General features: G+C 43.0%; 2 protein-coding genes across 7 annotated transcripts in view; both read left to right on the top strand.

The window, feature by feature from the left end:
* The first annotated feature begins 878 nt into the window (after positions 1-878).
* Positions 879-4,927, top strand: LOC128301425 (transcription elongation factor S-II). 6 transcript variants are annotated; one of them, XM_053037893.1, is made up of 3 exons: positions 879-1,238; positions 2,665-2,989; positions 3,035-4,927. In XM_053037893.1, the coding sequence occupies exons 1-3, from the start codon at positions 1,167-1,169 to the stop codon at positions 3,595-3,597; spliced, it is 960 nt and encodes a 319-aa protein (XP_052893853.1). In that variant the 5' UTR covers positions 879-1,166; the 3' UTR covers positions 3,598-4,927. The 6 variants fall into 6 exon arrangements, with proteins under 6 accessions (XP_052893853.1, XP_052893854.1, XP_052893855.1 ...); XM_053037894.1 differs by having other exon boundaries at positions 2,665-2,950; XM_053037895.1 differs by having other exon boundaries at positions 2,665-2,929.
* Positions 4,928-13,711: 8,784 nt separating this feature from the next.
* The window catches only part of LOC128304269 (sodium/hydrogen exchanger 3), a 48,077-nt gene continuing 42,138 nt past the window's right edge, over positions 13,712-19,650 (top strand). The window contains exon 1 of the mRNA XM_053041430.1: positions 13,712-14,100. The gene's annotated coding sequence lies outside the window, so the exon portion shown is untranslated. The remainder of the gene's footprint in view (positions 14,101-19,650) is intronic.

Consider the following 19,650-nt stretch of genomic DNA (forward strand, 5'->3'; position numbering starts at 1 on the left):
ACGATAAGTTTACTGACAACTGACGGACTCTGCTGAAAGGAGGACAAAAACACGCAGTACGGTTATAAATATAATGTACGATTAGTTTTCATTAATTTACAAATCATTCGACATAAAATATAAATAACATTATTTCGCAACTGTCTTATACGTGATTGACGGTTGGTCCGTATGATGACAACGTTGCAATTGTCAACAAGAATTACGTTAGAAGTGTACGTACAAACTTTAAACATTAATTAATTATACTATCGTAAGAAAGATGAAAAAGTGATTACTACGAAAGCAATTTCACGTTGTTTATACAGCTACAGCGAACAATTTTACAAGGGCGGACCGGTGTTGTATTAGCAGCATCGCCGATTTAGACACGATAGGACCGGACCAAAATCCCACCCGGATCAATCCTCAGTACGCAGAATTGATTATCTGGCTACGGGTAAATACAGCTAAAGAAATGACAGGCCTAGACCTCTAAAAGGTGTTTGTGCTGATAAAGAAAGAAAAAGAGAACAATTTCACTTGTTCACATGTACGTTGGGCCATTCGGATGGCGAAGGTATATTAATAAAAGGTTCAACCATTTATCGCGCTTGCTTTAACTTAAATCTGAACATCGGTTACTAACTATAATTACTGCTACTACTATTACTGCGTTCGTTGATTTAGCATCAAAGTTTAAAAAAGCTCTTGAAAGTATTTTTTGTCTTGCAATGAGGAGACCCCATCCCTTTAAAATGTTTCGAAATGCCACCAGCCTTCCTTGTGCTAGCTGTCAAAGCTCAATTCAATATGGCTTCCCACAAGCTTAACAGCAATGATCCAACCTTGCGTTATCCATCCTTCGTTGTTTTCTGTAGCTTTTTCACACAGCGACAACGTTTTACTCCGCCCGGGACACCGAAAACCGCGTTTTTCTCTCGCAAAGACAAATTCTAGTGTAATCTATCACACATCTTCGTGAAGCGTATTTGCGAACAGTGCAAAAATCAAGTGTTTCGATCCTGCAGCAGCATTGTCAAAGCCATCGTTTAGGCGTGGGTTCCGAGCTTGGGTTAGAGAACCAGGAGCAAACACAGAACGTGCGGCATCTTGTGCTTGGTAGATTCTGCGATTCTTCCGATTGGATAGCGAATTGCCTTAATACCGGTGGTGCTGGCGAAAAGATGAACGTCGAGGAAGAGGTGTTTCGCATTCAGAAAAAGCTGGGCAAAATGACTTCCCAGTCGGATGGATCGGTAAGAGTGGGTGTTTACCTTTTCGGAGGAAAGGGAGGGCAAAAGAAATGTCTTATTCTATTCCCGTAGGGCGCCCGGAGTTGCTGCTGTAATTCTTTTGCACTTCTGGTTCAGCAGTCATATGGTGCATTTTGAACACCAAAGCGTATTATCCTGTTGTGGAATGAGCATCATGATGGAAATAATAACCATGGTGCACCCCTCTTGGGTGTGCATCTCATTTCCCGCTCAGTTGGTTGATATGTAAAATGATTTCCATGGCTCACTGAGATGATGATGCAAAGGAATGAGAGGACGGCGAAGCGCAGTACCGATACAGCTAATGGAAGTGTTTTTTTGTGCTTACGACTCAGTTCTATCCAGTTTTATTCCCCCGGGGCGTTCTGCTTCGAAGGCTTTGGCAGTTGTGTCGTTTTTTTAATTCTAAAATAATACTGTTACTGGCAAATACACCCTTGTGTAAATGTTCGCAAAAAATATACATATCTCTGTGTGTTACATGCTGTTCCTGGAAAAGTATTATAGCTGCGTTAGGGGGTTGTTTCCTTGTTTAGTCCCTTATGTTGTTGTTTTTTTGTGGACCTTTGCGATAACGTGCGCCCAGTAGTTTCCACGTTTCGTTTTTGCGTAATCTTTGTCAAAACTTAGGGGCGAGATGTTTCTCCTAAAACCCACACACTGCCTTTTCGGTCGCCTGCACAACGATGTACGATGAGACGTGTGTTTTTGTTCTGCACTATACGAGTGCGCGCGCGAAAAATATGTCCCGTGGTGTTTAGCGAGGCAAACCTCGCGACTCTCGTCGATTGAAGCTGAGTTGTTTTTTTTGTCCCCCCCCTGTATAAAGTTCCAATCGATTCTGATCGTAGTGTGCGGCATTGTCGGCAAGTGTGTATGTGCTGCGGTGCTAAAATGCCTCGCATATAAAGGAGGCTGTGTGTAAATTTGGTCACCGTGGTTTGCAATTGAGAGGAGCATCATAGCATCGCTCTTGGTAGTGAAGCCCATCGCGCGGGCCAACTCTGTTTGTATTGCATTGGCTGGGCGAAGGGAATGGTCTCTTCGGAAACCGGCACGAAAACGCGCGCGCGCACGCACTTGCCATGAAAATTGAGAACAACGCTCACCGAATGCAGCTCTTGAAAAGAGCGAATATGAGAGTAACCGGTTTTGCATCCAAAACAAAACAACACCCAAACAACCCAAGATACACGCATACAGATGTGCAACGAGAAGCGCATCCAAGTGCAGTAGGGTGAATCGAAAAGAAAACATGCGGTTTTTCACGAATGGGGTCTGTGGATGCATGCATATGTGAGGCATTAGACAGGCGCATGTTGTGCAGTTTTTCCATTTGTCTAAGTCCATATTTGATGTAGATTTTCCACACCTTAATACTCACATTCTTCTGCATGTTCTATTTTAGGGCCAAGAGCAAGCGCTTGATTTGTTGCGCGAGCTGCAACGGTTAAATATTGATCTGGATATACTGACGAAAACGCGCATCGGCATGACGGTGAACGAGTTGCGTAAGTGCAGCAAGGACGATGAAGTGATCAGCTTGGCCAAATCGCTTATCAAGAGCTGGAAACGTTTTCTCGCCGGTACGCCACCTTCGAAAGACGGTGCGAAGGATTCGTCCAAGTCGTCCGGCAAATCATCGAGCAAATCGAGCAGCAAATCGTCCGACGGTGGCAGCACTGGTACAGGGGGCGGTGGAGCTAATGGTGAGAAAGCAAACAGTGGAAGCGGTGGAGCTGGCGGTGTTGGTGGCAACAAGAAGGACTACGATCGAGAGAAGGAAAGTAAATCGAAAGCACCTCCCTCCGGCGGTATGTCGTCGCAGTCCAGCAGCAATACGACCGATGCGGTGAGGTTGAAGTGTCGTGAAATGTTGGCGAACGCGCTGCGCGTCGATGGTGAACCGCCGGAGGGCTGTCAGTCACCGGAAGAGCTCGGTGAAGAGCTGGAGGAGGCCATTTTTGTCGAGTTCAAAAATACGGACATGCGCTACAAGAACCGTGTTAGATCGCGCGTCGCTAACCTAAAGGATCCGAAGAATCCGAGTCTACGGGCAAACTTCATAAGCGGCGCTATCACTGCCCAGCGGCTTGCCAAAATGACCTCGGAGGAGATGGCGAGCGATGAGATGAAGCATTTGCGCGATCGTTTCGTGAAGGAGGCGATCAACGATGCACAGTTGGCAACGGTGCAGGGCACCAAGACCGATCTGCTCAAGTGTGGCAAGTGCAAGAAGCGCAACTGCACGTACAACCAGCTGCAGACGAGAAGCGCTGACGAACCTATGACCACTTTCGTCATGTGCAACGAGTGTGGCCACCGTTGGAAGTTCTGCTAGAAAGCTTGATTCTGTTTTTGTGTTTTGGTTGAGATGTGTCGAGCGTCTCACGATCTACGGTTTCTTAACACTTCGGATAAGAACAATCGCGACTCGTGTGTTTGTGTGTTAAGACGAATCATCGCTGATTTGCATCAGCTGTTTTTTGCAATCACCGTGTGTGTTGCGAGTGTTGATGACTACTATTTTCCTCTAACTACCTGTATAGTTAGATGGTAAGCTCGGTTTTATGAAATTATGCTTACAGAGAAATATGGGAAAAGGCAATGAGACACATTGGCGTTAAAATGTGGTTTTACATACGTAGCAAAGCTTATGGCGCACGGGCGCATAAGTTCGCTATACGATTAATTTAAACGTACGTTCAATTACGCAAATAGAGTTAATTGTTAGTTTCCAGACCCGTATGGTATTAGGTTTATAATTTTTCTGCGAAATTAACAAAGAATAATACGCAGGTTTTGGAATCGTTTTTAACGTTGAAAACTTCAATGCACTTTAAAACATTTTATCAGTAGAATTTGTGCTCCCCTTTACGTATGTTTTGTTCAAGAGGCAGACAACATCGTGGAAGAAATCGGTGGTTCAATGTCGTCGTACTACATAGAAGGTAGAATTACTATGAATGTATTTGCGTTTCTCTTCGAGAAGAGATGTCCCCGTTTTAAGTAAAAATCCGGTCAAATATCAAACAAATAAGCACCTCTACATAAACCGATTTGAAACAGAAAACAATCTAAAACAAGTAAAAAGCCGTGAGAAAGGTTAGCGATCTCAAAAGCATCTGGTAAGGATGTATATGGCTAACGGTCTTTCTCGTTGTAAGCTGATAATTGAGGGATAGCAAAAGCAGAATGTGTTCCCGTTTTTACGGAACCTGTCATACAAAATCACAATTCTTAGGTTAGGAAAGGCAAATGAGTGTGTGTGTGTGTGTGTATGTGCATGATCGAGCCGCGCATTGCAAATTGCACTGTAGCACTTAGCAATTAGTAGGGAATACTAAAGAAAATCGTAAATGTAATTGTGTATATAAGTAAAATGTAATGTTGCGTCACGTTTTGCTAGATAAAACAGCGTGTGCATTGTGAGGTAGCTTGCGTATGCGTGTGTTGTGTATGAAAATGCTGAAACATCGGGTTTCACTTGCCGTGCACCCGGTGGCAGGCAACAATGATCCGAACGTAGACAATCGTATCACGAAAAAAGAAACATTGGGAAAGATTATTGTTAAGGCAGCGTAACAAAAAGTGAATTGGCTTTAATTTACATGTTAGATTCCGTTCCTTTTCTTTCATTAGTAATAAACATTGTGTAAAGATGCTCCCTATTTGCATACATTGTAAAGTGAATTAAAATTATCTAATCAAATTTACGATCGAATCGTTAGGTTGGCTGGGCGGATTGATAACAGCGAACTGTGTTGTGTTATTTTCACAGATTTTGAAATTTCTCCTTAACGCCGAAGCGCTACGGTGGTGACTAACGAAAGCTTCTTGCCTCTATATGGGTTATGCATCCGGGTTCAGTTCTACTCGGGTTTATTTAAAATAGCCGTTACAACTTTCTGTTGCTTGCAATTTATTCTGATCTTAGAGCGTAGAATCGATTTTGTTGTTTTTTACTAGAAAGGATGATATAATATGTGGTCATCGAACATTGAGCAATAAATTTGGTGGAAAAATAACGAAACAAATTTCTCTCACAACTCCTAAAGGAAGCGAGCTCGTGTTGAAGGATGCTGAATTGTTATCCAAATCTGTTACATATTCTTGTTAATATCTTTCGATACCAAAAAAGTTATGAAGACCATTTTCATGAACATGACGTCAGGCACGGGTCTACAATTATTATATAAAATTCCAGGAGCTCAGCGCTACTCGATCTGTTACCGTTACAGCCTTTCCTCAAGCAATGTAATATACCGATCTACATACGTTTTTAATTTGTTTATCGGACTCATCTCGTGTTATAAGATAACCTTTTATCACCTGCAATTTGGTCATTTGTGTGATAACGAATACTTCTGCTTCCTTCAGCACAACACAGAACCATCAAATTGGACGTAGTTTGGAGGTTGAAATTTCAATTCAACTCAATGTCGTTTCCTGAGGATATCCTCATGCCCGTTGACGGCCACACAGCGGGAGTGTGTGTCAATGACAACCGGATACCTAATTAAAATGATAATACTAGACAGAAAAAATGAATCGACCCTTACCTGGCACGGGTGTCCGGGCGTACCGTGACCAGCTTTTGAACGTAGTTACGGTAGCCTAGTGGTTTTTGTTTGATTAAGCTTTCGAGTTCTTGGCCACCGAAGGTAGTGGCGCTCGTCTATGCTGGCCACGTTCAGTCGTGCACTCATCGTTCCCCGGGACGGTTTCGTCCCGAACTGGTCGAGGTTGTTGCGATTGTCCAACCGAACTGTGGTGGCCTTGTGTGCTGTGTGATTTACCGCAAATTAGAAGAATTTTTGGTAAGTTTAAGCATATTCTACGTTGCGTGTTTTATGGGGTAGTGTTGCCGCAGTGCTTAATACGAATCCAATCACAGCTACAGAGTGAGGAGCAGAATTTTAAAGTTTGAAAGACTAAATTACAACGCGATGGGAATGTACACAGTGTGTAAAGTAAAAAAAAGTACATTAATTGTTCTTTATTGAAATTGGCACAACTCTTGGTTAAGTAGTAATTGTTAAGGTAATTGTGAAATAATTGTGCACCTTGCGTAAAACGACTGGCCATTGTTAAAGCCCTCCACATCGAGCTTAGGCTCTAATGCACTCGAGAGTCTTGAAACGAAAAACCAATCAAAGTGTGTCATAAACGTACCAAATCCGAACCCATTTTGATTGCTTCTAGACAACTGATCACACCGGACGTCACGAGATCCTCCCGGCAGTCACACGCCCTGTGTGCAGATGTGTAGTGCGCTCAACGGCCACTTGTAAATCGTCGACGTATGTGGATCAGTGTCAATTTTGTGTAATACCATTTACTATTTCAACCCGCTGCGTACCGTAATAGCACTTGTTGCGCCTGTGAGTGCATGGACTAGATAAATGTTGGTGCTTTAGTATGGTGACATGTACCTTTATGGCGAGGGTCTCTGATAAGGCGGAAAACTAATTTGCCAAGTGTGGTGCTGGTGCTGACTGTCATTCGCACAAGAGCTGCTCGGTTTGTTAGCTTTGGTGTCCACACTCCGTTGGGCAGTTGAGGTACAAGAGATGGTCGGCTGATAACGAGGGGCTGCTGCTACTCAATCTTTACAGAACTTAAAATTAAGGGGGTCAATCTTTGCACTGGCAAGATACACTGTGGCAAGATAATGGAAGAACTCAATCCTAACCCATCGGTAGGAGATGAGCCAGCTGACAGGTGCAATTATATATCATCCTGTCAGCCACGCGGCGCTGACTTATCTAAAGTAGTGCCTGAGCAAGAATGTAACAATTTTGCTAGTTTGTCCATTTTTATAGAACAGATCCGTGTGCAATTGATGGGTATGAACATCGTGTGACTAGTGCTACCTGGCTGGAAACGCAATTTGGAAGCAATAAACAACACATTGCCAGAAATAGAGCCATACACACAACATGGACACTGTTCCGTTTTGCAGACATCAATCATAATCGAAGTGGATTGGCTGTCGGTGCTCCGTGGTGTAAAATATAGCGATTGCGCAGCCATATAAGCGCAGTCGATTGGATACAGAGGCGACACATGTTATCCCACAGACCGCAATTAGTTTTCCCGTCCGCAATAGTAGACGTACGTCACAGGGGTTTTCAGCTGTAAGCAATCGGTTGTTGGCGAATTTCGAAAGGTATTTAATTAGTGTGCGGAATCTTGTAAATTACCCGTTATCGCGCGACAAAAAAAGAAACGAGCACTGTGGAGCTTTATTTGGCCCCCGGTGTATCGTCGACGAACGTCAGAACTTATGGCGGTCGGCCGGCAGATGCGCGATGAGCTTATCAGTAGTATCATGTACCCCCATGATGATTGATGAGTGTCGACAAAAGGACATTGCCAATTTGTCTTCTGGAAGACAACGAGCCAAACAAGCTGCCGGGGGCGCTTTTCGGTAGTTTCGGTAGTTGTAAAGCACTGATAAGCTTATTAAATATTTCTGTACCTAACGACGCTATTGTGTCGGGAGCATTTGATACACCTTGTTATGTAAATTAAAAAGCATACTGGATCACAGATCTAAGATGACCGGTGAAAAGCGGTTCGAAACAGCACTGTACATCCCAATCTTATCTATGGGCAGCACAGCGGGAAAGCGATTCTGCGCGTTTTCCATCAAACAACGAATCAGCTGTTTGGTTTGTTACATGTAAAACACTGCTTGCATTGGTATTGGTAGGTTGATTGGTATTGGTAGAAGTGCAATACGCGAAGGCACTCTAGAACAAGAAGTTCGTTTATTGGAAAACATTTGATTATCGAAAGCATTCTCTTTGGAATTAGGGACTTTCACGCGAAAGAAGGCGTTTAAACTGTCATTTTGTAATCCCTTTTTCCGGAAAACTCAATTCTTGATTAATACCAACCAATACCTCCACAAATGAGTCACATGTCACAGAGAGTGAGGAATGACTTTTCCTCAAGCAATCAAAGGGAGAGGAAAAAAAACAAACAAAACAAAACACAAGCTCACAAACACGCACAAAGCCGTGAGGTGACACAACCATTTGGGCAAAATGAACGGAAAACACGTATGCAAATGTACGAGACTAGAGAGTGCGAGAGAGCAAAACGAGAGAGCATCATTTCCCCGTTGCGACGGTGATGCTACCGAGAGAGAGAGAGAGAGAGAGAGAAAATAGGCAGCTGTCAAACGCATCAAACAGTGCACGGGATAAGGAAAAACACATCGATTTTCCTCCTTTCAGCATACTGCGTTCGAACGGGACGGATGCGGTTATAGCGCGTGATGCGAATGTTCTCGCGCGCGCGTTCTCATTTTCCATGGTGCGCTCACTTGATTTTTGGAGAAGGGGGTGGGGGCAAAACTGACAGCTGAAAACGGTGCAGAGAAAAACACTCGCGAAAAACCGAGAAAAGGAAAAGCGCCCAGCGCCAGACGTGAATCAAAAATCGTTCTCTTCGTGCCGGACGCAAAACGTCAAACCCTCGTCTGGGTTCATTCCAGTCGGTGAGCTAAGCAATGGCGGCCACGTCAACCGTCGTCCCCGGTCAGCTACTACTAGTACGGTGCAGCGAACGGAACAGCAGCAGCGCCCGCGGTGTCCCTGCGCGGGACGGTCGATTGTGTCGGTTGTGTCTGGTGCCAGCAACGTTTGCCGTGCACAGCTGGCCACCACCAACACGGGCGGTGTGAAAACTGTTCCACCCCCCAAAACAAGCCGACCTGCTGGAGTGGGTGTGCGAGTGGGGGCAGCGTTGTCCGCACGCGGTTCGATATCGGCCGTTCGGCATCCCATTTCCACTATCGACTGCAGTGTGTTTTGATCCGATTGCTGCCCGCCGGATATCATTCTCCAGCGTCTCCACACTGTTCGTGTGTGGTTTTGTGTCTATGTGTGTGTACATTTCGGTTTATTTTGCCGTAACAGTTACGTGAAAGTATCACCCTGTTGGAAGGGTTTTTTTTCGGCCAACAAAGAAGCGTGTGTGCTATTGCGAATAAACTATCGATTTATTGCGCCTGGCAAATCGGATCGGAAATAGATGTTTACAACGCAAATTGAACAACCCCGTTCGCCTTCGCCACATTAAGACAAACAGTTTTCCTCCCGGTGGGTGCGAGAGAGAGATAGAGAGAAAGAGAGAGAAGAGAGCGAGAGTGGGACAAAAATGGTCACAAAGACATTGTGGAGTTGTTTCGCTCGTTGAATGCGTAATAGCAATACTCCAAACGGTGCTGACCACCACGTATAGCATCCTCTGGAGTGGTTTTCCTCCAAATTGCTAGAATTTCATAACAACAAACCAAGGCACGACCACACGGATTCGGACATCATCTGTGCCTGTGCTCCTCTTTGCTAGCAGAAGAAATGGTTTACAGATGTGTGGGCAACGATAAGATCTTCACAACCAACTGCAATAGGTAAGTTTTCCATCTACAAAACGGATGCCCCGATCGTGGCAAAACATTCGTCGCATCTTCGCGTTTGCTGGTCGGAGGAAAATTTTTAGCCACGTTACATAAGTGTAGCACAGTGCACAAGGGCAAGGGCTCAAGCGCGGTATCGTGCAGTACCAGCAGGCACTCCATCGGGAAGATGCAATAGCAGTGTGTAGAACCGGGCCAGCCTGGAAAAGCGCACCGAGAGAAAGCGAATCGGTCGCCCCCAGCCCGAGAGCAACAGTGTTCCTGTGTGTTGTACCCGTGTGCTGTTTGTTTGTGTGTTTGTTGGAGGTGTGTGTTTTGTGTCTACAGAAGTGTGTGTGTGTGTGTTGTGTACGAAATTGTATATTTTTGTACGGTGTGATATCTTCAACGCTTCATTTAAGCATTCTGTTCTATTGTGTTTCTTGGTCTCCTGGCTCCCCTCTTTATTTTTGAAGAGAGACAAGAAATGTTTTCCCAAAAAGCAAAAGAAAAACACGCCACCGTTTGACGTTTGGAAAAGCCCGCAGAAAGGAAGGTGCGCGAGTTTGTATGCGTCGGCGGTGTTATCGTACCTTCCGTTTCGTTTACATCACACAGTAGGTCGTGAATCATGCTAACCGTACTCGCGGATGCACAAAATTGGATTGTGATTTGAAGGTTTTTTTTTTGGTTTTTTTGGTTGTTGTTGTGCAATTTCAGCTGTGAATTATTTGTTCTTCAATCTAAATGTACAAGTGTTGCGAGTGCTTTACAAATTTTTCCCATATTGTGCTTGCTGGCGCGTTAGTTTTTCCACGTGGACGTTGTGCTTCGGAGTGTTTATCGAGGGAATCAATCCTCGGTTGAATCTTTCACTATGCACCACGAACGTTCCATCAGGTAAACGGAATCCCGCACAAAACGCGTACAATAACACATCGGCCAAAAAAAAAACCCGCAACATGCGCCCTTCGGTCGCACCGTCAAGAGCCACCTGGCGGCTCCTTCACGTACACGGCAGCTCCGTATGTGCCCGCGCCCGCCCGGTGGGTTTCGGGAGGGTTTTTTGTTGTTGCTCGGTTTGCAGCGTTTGTTGTGAAGGTTATGTAATTTTTAACCTTCAAATTTCCATCCTCCAACGACCGAGCGTGCCCCGGTAAAGACAAGGTCCTTGTCCTTGGGGGCTCTGCCCAGTGGGGATGGATCATCGTGTCGCTTTGACAACATGCCAATTCGAATTTACGGCGAAAGAACAGCACATATGTGTTTGGTACTTGTGTATTCCGATCGTTTGTTAATTATATCAGGCTTGAGAGGTTTACAAATTTAGTTAAATTATTAGTTATTTAGTTAAATATTGGAAAATTTGTTTATGAAATATTAATACAACATAAAGTTTAAGCTAAAATGTGTAGGATAATTGTGTAGGAATTTGATTTATATATTTTTTATTTTTTCCGAAATAACGGCTTTGCCGTATTATCAATTCGGTTTACATAATCGATGTTTGATTACGCTAATAGTATGGATCTTCATACTTATGGCTTGTAGTACTCTAAAAAAAAAAGGAAATAAAACAGAGTCTTCTAGTGCGTTCCATTAAGCAGTTACAGTTCTAACATTAAACGCTTCCCGGCAGAGATCAATTATCCTTGGATGATCATTTGATACAAATGCATACATGTTGTGTATGTTCTTTACGGCACTCGAGCTTCTTAACGAGCACGGATATAATTGCAATGGATCGTACGGCAGTCGTTGTCCGTATCGATTTTCTTTGACCTACAGCCAGTCGATGCCACGTTCAACCCCATTGCCCATCGCACGGGCAGGATAGTCGCGTGTGTCTAATGTGTGGGGCAAGCTTCTGAGTGTCAATAAAAGGCACAGGCACATAGACACACACCAGGAATACTTGACCGCAGTAGCCAAGCGGTTGTCGCAACCATGTGGTCACCATATCGAGCACGGGTAGCGTCGGGTAAGATTGGGGGAAAATTTATCCGCTTCCACATTCCGGACGATTACCAGGCGCCAAAAAGCTGGTCCTGCATGTGTCATAACCTTGGCGTCCGACCGGAGCTATTTGTCTGTCCGTTTCATAGCCCTGCCACGGGTTTGTCCTTCGCGTCCTTCGAAGAACTGCTATTAGAACACAGGGTAGAAAAAATCAACCATAAACAGTTGAGTAGACAGATTATAGTAACATTTCTCTCTGCGTGTTTGCTTCATTACATTACGAGTTGTCTTACAAGAAGAGGACCCTTGGTCCTTACTTTCTTTCGTACGATGCAAGGATCACATTAATCGATACTCGCTTTTTGCTCGCTAAGCTTACTGTTTTAATCAACAACTTCGCGTTGTTGTTGTTGATTAGCATCCATATCTGTAGTACGCGTCGACAAAGCGAGATATGAATAAAAACAAAACGTATCATAAAACTAGCTACTGACATTTTTATGACATGTCTTTGCCCGCGTAATAATGTCTTGATATTCGTTACTGTATTGGGTTATGAAACAAATGTTATTGCACGAACATAACGTATCTCATATGAAGTTACATAAGGTCGGAGCGCAATCAAAATGTGAAATAGAAGAAAAATAACTAATATATGCAGAATTGTGTTTTACACTATTCTTGTTTCAATCCATTACTACCCAAGGTATGAAATTTTATATGCAACAATATTGTGATTTTATTTTTATATTCAAAATCCCTTTTTGGGAAATGATGTACTTGTCTAACTGAAGTGTCCAGCTTGGTTTTAAACGACACCAAGTGGTAATGTAAGACTCCCTTTAGTTATTATGGACCGCCATTTTCATCCCATTTTGATTAATATTTTGTACCTACCTATTTATGTAATGAGTTAATATGAAAAAAAATCATTATATAAAATGTGTTAATCAAAACACAATATTTTAATATAATATGGTGACAGATACGTACGGTTCTTTTTTTCTGGGGCGCAGGAAATTGCCAAATTTTAAGCAGTGGCGCTCGAGGAACTAATGAACCAGCATCTATTAGTAGCACAGGCAGTCCCCGATGTACGCTATTATAGCAAACAGCTATAACCCGGGAAAATCCGCGTATCTCAAATTTCCGCGTAAGTTAAAACTGGGAGTAAAACCGTTTATGCTTCAAAGTTGCATAGTTCATTTCCTTCTCTGATCATCACTATCAAAACATTAGAAAACCTGTTAGCCATTGATAGAGATGAAAACAACAATTTAATAAACATGTTCAAAAAGTTGTATGTACCGTATTACATTTAAACATGCAATACGACGTACACGTACATCAATCCGTATGTTACTTATTGATAAGTTGATTAGAAGAAACCTAACGAGCAATTTGAATTTGTACTTCCATGTTAACCGCTGCCACACGCTTTACCCAGGTTTGAATGTTTGTTACAAAAAAACAAAACAAAAAAATAAGAGAGGGAGAGAGAATATTTTTCCCTCTCTGAAGTTTGATCGTGACTTCACTAACACTAAGCCAATATCATGTGAGCCTTAGGCAGCGCTCTAGCAACATGTGAAACAATGTACTTCATCGGTGTTTGGGACTGTTTTCTAAGAATGGAATTATTTAGACGAGAAATATCAAATAAACATTATTTCGTTCAAAAACACCAGCAACAATATGTTTTTGAAATGTTCCGTATAAAATTATGATGAGCGAATTGTTTCGAATAGGAGTGAGAAGGTTTTGTTGTGTTTCATCTACCAGACCACCGCCTCAGCGCGTGTGAGAGCGATCCGTTCCCGCGCTGCCTACTAGTGTGAGACGCAAACGAACGTTGAATGAGAACGCCGCTTTGTCAAGATGAGTTGAATGAGGACCGGCGTGTTGAATAGCACCGCACAGTCGTGGCGCATAACGTAACATAATGCCCGGCTAACGTGGCTGTGTCGTTCAGGCTGTTTGCGCTGTTTCCGACGGTTCTCGTACGGTCGACCGAGTGTGATTGTACCGCCGCGTTTCACATCGCGCAGATCGTGCCCCGAGTGCCAGATGTTGAGTGTGAATCGATCAAAAGTTTGTGATTGAACCCGGGGCGCTATAGTGAGCCGCAGTGTTTTGCAAACGTGTAAGGTTTTATGCACCACGGATCGGTTTTTTTTTTGTGTGAAGTGAAACAAGCGTGTCCTCGTGTAGTGAGCGAATGGAAGTTGCGTTTCGCCGGAAAATGATCAGATTCCGCTTCGCGATCAGCTTAACAATGTGCCGGAAACGAGGGCAATAATATTGAGGAAGTGCTACCAAAGTGTGACGGAGAACAAGCAGTAAAAGTGAAGCTTCAAGCCGTCTGTATTTTTTGTTGTTCAGGTGTATGAGTTGAACCGTGTTTTTGTGTTTTTGGTGCTGTTCCAAACGGTTTCGGTTTAAACAAAACCATCTCTGGCGTAGTGCGGACTCAATGTAAGTTTCATCGCGGATGATCATCATGCCGTGTGTTGGTTGTTGAGCGAAACAGGACAAACAAGACAAGCAAAAAGCAAAAGACAAGCTGGATACATTCGATCGACTTCGTTGGGTAAAACCAAAATTCAAGCCCACCTGTTTTTTGCGCTCATCTGTGAGCAATAATTTCGTATCGAAAACAACTACGCGCACAAAAAAAAACCACACCATTATGTGACGATGAATCACAGAATCGTTATGGAAATTTCGTTAAATTTCTATTCCTGTGTCGTCTGTTTGCTTCTGTCCTTGCTTTTGTCTCCGTCCTGGTCGACGTAGCTTCCTTACCTGTCCCTGGTTGATTTGGTCCCTTTTTCTGCTGTTGCCCAGCCCGCATAATGGGAATCGTAGCCTGGTAGGGCGAAGGAATAGGAAGGGCATCATGCGAACGAGTCATGCGATACCATGCTTGACAATGCGTCTAGTTTCCGGTGCGTTGGAGAGTAGTTTGCTTGGTAAATTGAGTTTTACGCGGCTTTTTTATAATAAATTAGAAAATGTTTTAAAACTCACGCTGGAGTGATACTTTCAGCCGTAAAATCAATTGTTTTAAAGACAAAACATAAAATACAAATCTAATGCTCATACACACCGGTGCCCTGACTGCTGTGGCCCAAATTTGGTTCGGTTCCGCTGGAATGAATGGAATCGTTTATGGAGCCGAACGCACCCGGAATGACAGTGGAAGAAGAAAAGAAAAGGTGAACCATTAATAAACATGAGAGTGAAAAGGAAAAAGCACCACCGCAGAGCAAAAAAGAAAACGGAAAACGAAAAGCAGGCGGCTTTTTGAACCAAAGTGCCGGCTGTACATGCTTCACTTTATCTCACCTCGATGTGCTTTGCAATACGGTGCTGGAAACAACGATAAAAACGGTATCGGTATCGGTAGTTTATGTTTCGATCGCTTGGCTTCAGGAAAAAAAAAAAAACAAAACGAAATAGAAGCATACGTGTGAAAACAGCAAACGCCATGGAATGTCGGTAATTGAATCTGCCCTCCATCTGCTATTGTCTGCCTTGTCGTAATTGTCTTTGATCTGGTGCGATGTGTCATTTGTTTTTGTTTGAAGCCTAGATCCTGGCCTGTACAAGTGGTTTCTGAGTTATACGCGATGTTTGATATAAGTGGTTTTTGAAATTTTTTGACAGCTCAGTGAGTTTATTATGCACCAATTATTCCAATTAGATAAAACATTTTTAGTTTAACAAAGCCTCTCGAAAACAATGGGTCGGACTTAATACGAGAATGGTCAAACTATAACTTTCAAGTAGAAACATAACATAACATAATAGAAAAACGTTTAGAAGTTAGCATTCCATAATAGATATAATAGAATGAACCGCAATAAACTCAATAGCGTAAGCAAATATGATAATCTCAGCAGTTGATAGTAAAAAACAAGCAATTGATATTGAAAAGTAAAATTAGACATAGAATCGTGTGCACTATTAAGTGACTGTTATATACGATGGGTTCTAGAATTGTTTTATAAATTCTCGTGTCTTACAAAATTTTAAATAAACGTATTCTAATAAATTAACAACTTCATCTTTATACTCAAAGCAATAGTTTAGTCTCAAAAGGTTTAGTCTGCCATTTTTAGTTATCTTTGGCTTATTTTACCCGCAGTTGAAAGGTCAGTTCTGTGTATGGGAAAAATCAATAACAAAGCTAATTAGTATTCATATAATTTGTGTTCATAAGTTTAGAACGGGGTCAATCATACCTTAAGTTAGAACGCTTATGTTTTAAGATGGTATCTGCGAAACAATATCCAAGCAAATATCGAACTGACAGTTGATTGTAGTTTGTATCATGCTGAAAGATTTGTCTCGTTCCGCTCTATCAATGTATCATCTTGTATGGATCTGCTTTTATGTAATTCCAGAGTCTTGGAGTTATTTCTTGAAGTTGATCCATAGGCTATGTTTGTGAGAAAGAGGATAAACCTTCAACCAGCCAAGAGCATACATAAAATTAACAGTTTGATTGGTATAACTTATAAGTATGATCAATTTTCTTACCAACTAATCGAACAACACAATTTATATTTCGACTCTTGAACTCGTCGATGTCTAACATTCACTAAACTGTGCTCCGTCGTCAGCAGCAATCAGTCTGTAGTCAACTTTTGCATATTGAGAAATCCTCTGGTTCTCGATCGATTTTTTCCCCTTTTTCGCATCTTTTTATTAACCATTCAAACAAGAACAAATGTCAAGGTCCCCAAGAGAAAGCGTACCAAAACCTGGCGTACCAAATAGAAAGAAAAGACCATCTTCTATCATCATGCGTCACGATTGCAGTACGAATGAAAAGGAAGGGCAAACAGTACATTTTTCGGTGCTAAAGCAACACAAACACGTTTGCGTATCTGGCAAAATGGTGTCGTCCAAAGGCATGCGAGTGTGTGCGGTCTCGCCAATCGTGTGTTTATTCATCTCTTCCATCTTTGACCCACTAATCAAGTGGTGACGAAACGCTATACAATCGTTTTGTATTTCTGTTTGGTTTTAACATCTTTTGCAATAATTCCTCCCTCCCCTTGGCTTTTGCCTGTGTCCAATCAGAATTCGCCGACTCGGCATCGACGGCTGGAGAGCAAACTCGTTTTTTTTGGTGGAAGATGTTAAGCTGTTATCAAATAATTGCTTTTGAGTTGATATTTGTGCCGCACATTAATAGCGATTTGTCGTCTGATTTTTGATGGATGGCCTGGTGGATGGAATGAAGGTGTCAGTTTGTTGAGTTTGCAATCTTTGAGTTTCAATGTTTAATGGGCGTTTGCGATAGCGGAATTAACGATGCATCAAATCCAGACGGTTCCGAGTGATCCGATCAGCTTCCCATCTTCCGTTGTGACTTCATCCTAGTCGCGCCAGTCAGGCCGTCATTTGCAATTCAGCGCAAAAGTGCCCATCTCGAGTTGGGCGGTACCAGCCCAACACCTTCCTTCTGGCCGTTTGCGTCCGACGTACCGTCACACAACGCCGCGAAGAAATGTTCAATAATTAATGAGGCAAACGCTCAAAATGGGCACCCTGTATGAGATTGAGCTCTTGTCGTATTCGGGGAACGGGGCGACTGAACATTTCAGTGCACTTAATATGCACCGGAACGGGAGATAGAGGTCGTTGGACGAGCAAATCGCGCTCGAAGTAGGAAAGTGGCGATGAAAACTCACTAAGACGATAGTTGGTGTATCTTTTCGGTTTTATTTGGGAACAGTCGTCCAATTGTGTGGAACGAAATGGGGACAAAAATATGATTTGCCTTTGATTTTTGTTGAAGAAATGATTGCAATTGAGCGTTATCTGCCTTTTAGCTACAGACTACAATATTCTTCTAGATGAAGGGAAAATCTTTATGATAGCATTCCTAATGCGTAGCAACTCGCACCTCAAATACACACAGTTTTTAAGCTTCTTGCCATTGTACTTTGGCAATATTGTTGCTCCTTCAATGGCGCTAACCGTTAAAATCTCATTCTCCTTTTGGGTACTTCACACGCTTTTGCAATCGTCAGCAGTTTCAGTAATTAAAAGTCGGCCCGTGTTTACGTTTCGAGCGGTAGAAATCGGGTCTTTAACAGACCGTTTGCCGTCAGCGATTGCCATGCCGGTGTGAGGGAACGCTTCCACGGCGAAAAACAACATGCAATGACGCGACATTAAAAGCATGGTTGTGTTTGGCTTTACCGAACGTGTTCACTATTGTCGATCGATACGCTGCTGCCATGCAATAGCACTTTTTGATCGTTGGCCAAAAACTGCTAATGAAGAAAAATTCAAACCTCGAAGATATTTGCATACACACACAGCACACAGCCGATCGTTGGTGTGTGGGATTTAAAAATTAATTTAAACAAATCTCAGAACCAGAATCGGATTGTCCTCTAACAAAATTGCTCCACCTCCCTGCTCCAGTCTTTGGGCAGTGTTTGGATACCTTTTCAGCAAATGTATTGCAACTGTTTTGCCACTATCGGGTTCGAAGATTTGGAAGAAAATCGAATCCCAACCACTATAGTCTGGCCGGTGGCCGATGGCCTTCGCGTAGTTTATGGCACGGATCTGTTTCTTCTAAAAATAGTCCCAAACCTACCCTTTTGCGTCAACGCGCTAACCTCCACCACTGACTATTTTCCGACCTGCTTGAAGCTCGGGTTGGCGTTGGAAAAGTGGTGGAAATCCACCGTCAGGCATCGTAAACCGGACTTGTTTTCAAGTACGTTTTTCCGTCAAATTTATGTTTTTCGTTTCTAACCATTTCGACGCAGATTAATTATATCCCCTTTTGAACTGGGGGGGGGTTTGATTCCTAGTAGAGCATGGAGAAGTTTTCATTTGTTCTGTGTTAACGCCAGCCGAAGATGGATGCACTCGCTGTGTGCGTTGGACGTTCCGTGGTGAAAACATTGACTTCCCAGCAGCTGATCCCTTCGCGGCAGCTTAATTTTAATCGCCTGCCAGATGCAATCTTTCTCGCCTGGCCTGTACCTTGCCTTACAAAGCTGATTGATTATTGTTGTCGGTTAAAAGAGATTGTTTTTGTTCTTAAATGAACGGTGTTGGTAAGCTGAATTACTAAAGAAAATAACAGAAGATAATCTTCCCGATTAACGGAGCACATTATTATATCTTATATGTCTTATATGTCTTACATACTTCCGATAATTCTTAATGTGTATTTAGATTATTTGTAGAAACTTTGAACATTCACTTCAAATCCTTAACATCTGTATCTCTGTCTTAATTTTGTACCTTGGTGTCCTGGTAAAATGTGTCTGATAGCTCTTTTGAATATCTTTAAGATGTCGACTTCTAGCATTGCCAGGCAATATGGCTGGGACGTTCCCTTCCCTATAACAAACGAGCACCGGATCTGCACGTAATGACATCATGCATACCTGTTCACATTCATGGTGTTGGTTACATACTCAGCGGTGCAAAAAACAAATTCCCTGTAATGAGCAAACTTTCCGGATCGGTTTCTAACGCTTTCTGGAAAGCATCGACCGTAACGCCTCATTTTTACCGGTTTGATAAAAGTGAACGATTAGCAAATTTTCGTGCGTCTCGCCGAAACATGAGTAATGCCCCGGCGCCGACTGAAATGTGACACTCCTTTGAGGGAGTAATACCTGAACAAAAAAACAAACAAACACTAACCTGCCTTGGTTGGTGCAAGAGAAGAAAAATCCCGCCACCCTCAACGGCAACGGTGTGCGGAACTCTAAGAGAAAACGAAAACAACACTTACGGACCTCACTGCCTTTCGGTGATCTTGTGCATCAAAGTTTAGACTTTGGCTCTCACGGTTCAAAACGACCGGTTCCGGCAAGGTGTGGTGTGGAATGTTGATAAAAAGATGGCAAAATCCGTCTACCCTGTGTGTTTTTTTGTTGCTGCTACGTTTTTGGTGCGTCAAATACCTTATAGCTAACCTTCCCTCGAGCAGGCTGCGACGATGACCCTGGCAGGAACAGACGGTTTTCAGTGTCA

The sequence above is a fragment of the Anopheles moucheti genome, chromosome 3, assembly GCF_943734755.1.
Source record: "Anopheles moucheti chromosome 3, idAnoMoucSN_F20_07, whole genome shotgun sequence".
NCBI lineage: Eukaryota > Metazoa > Arthropoda > Insecta > Diptera > Culicidae > Anopheles > Anopheles moucheti.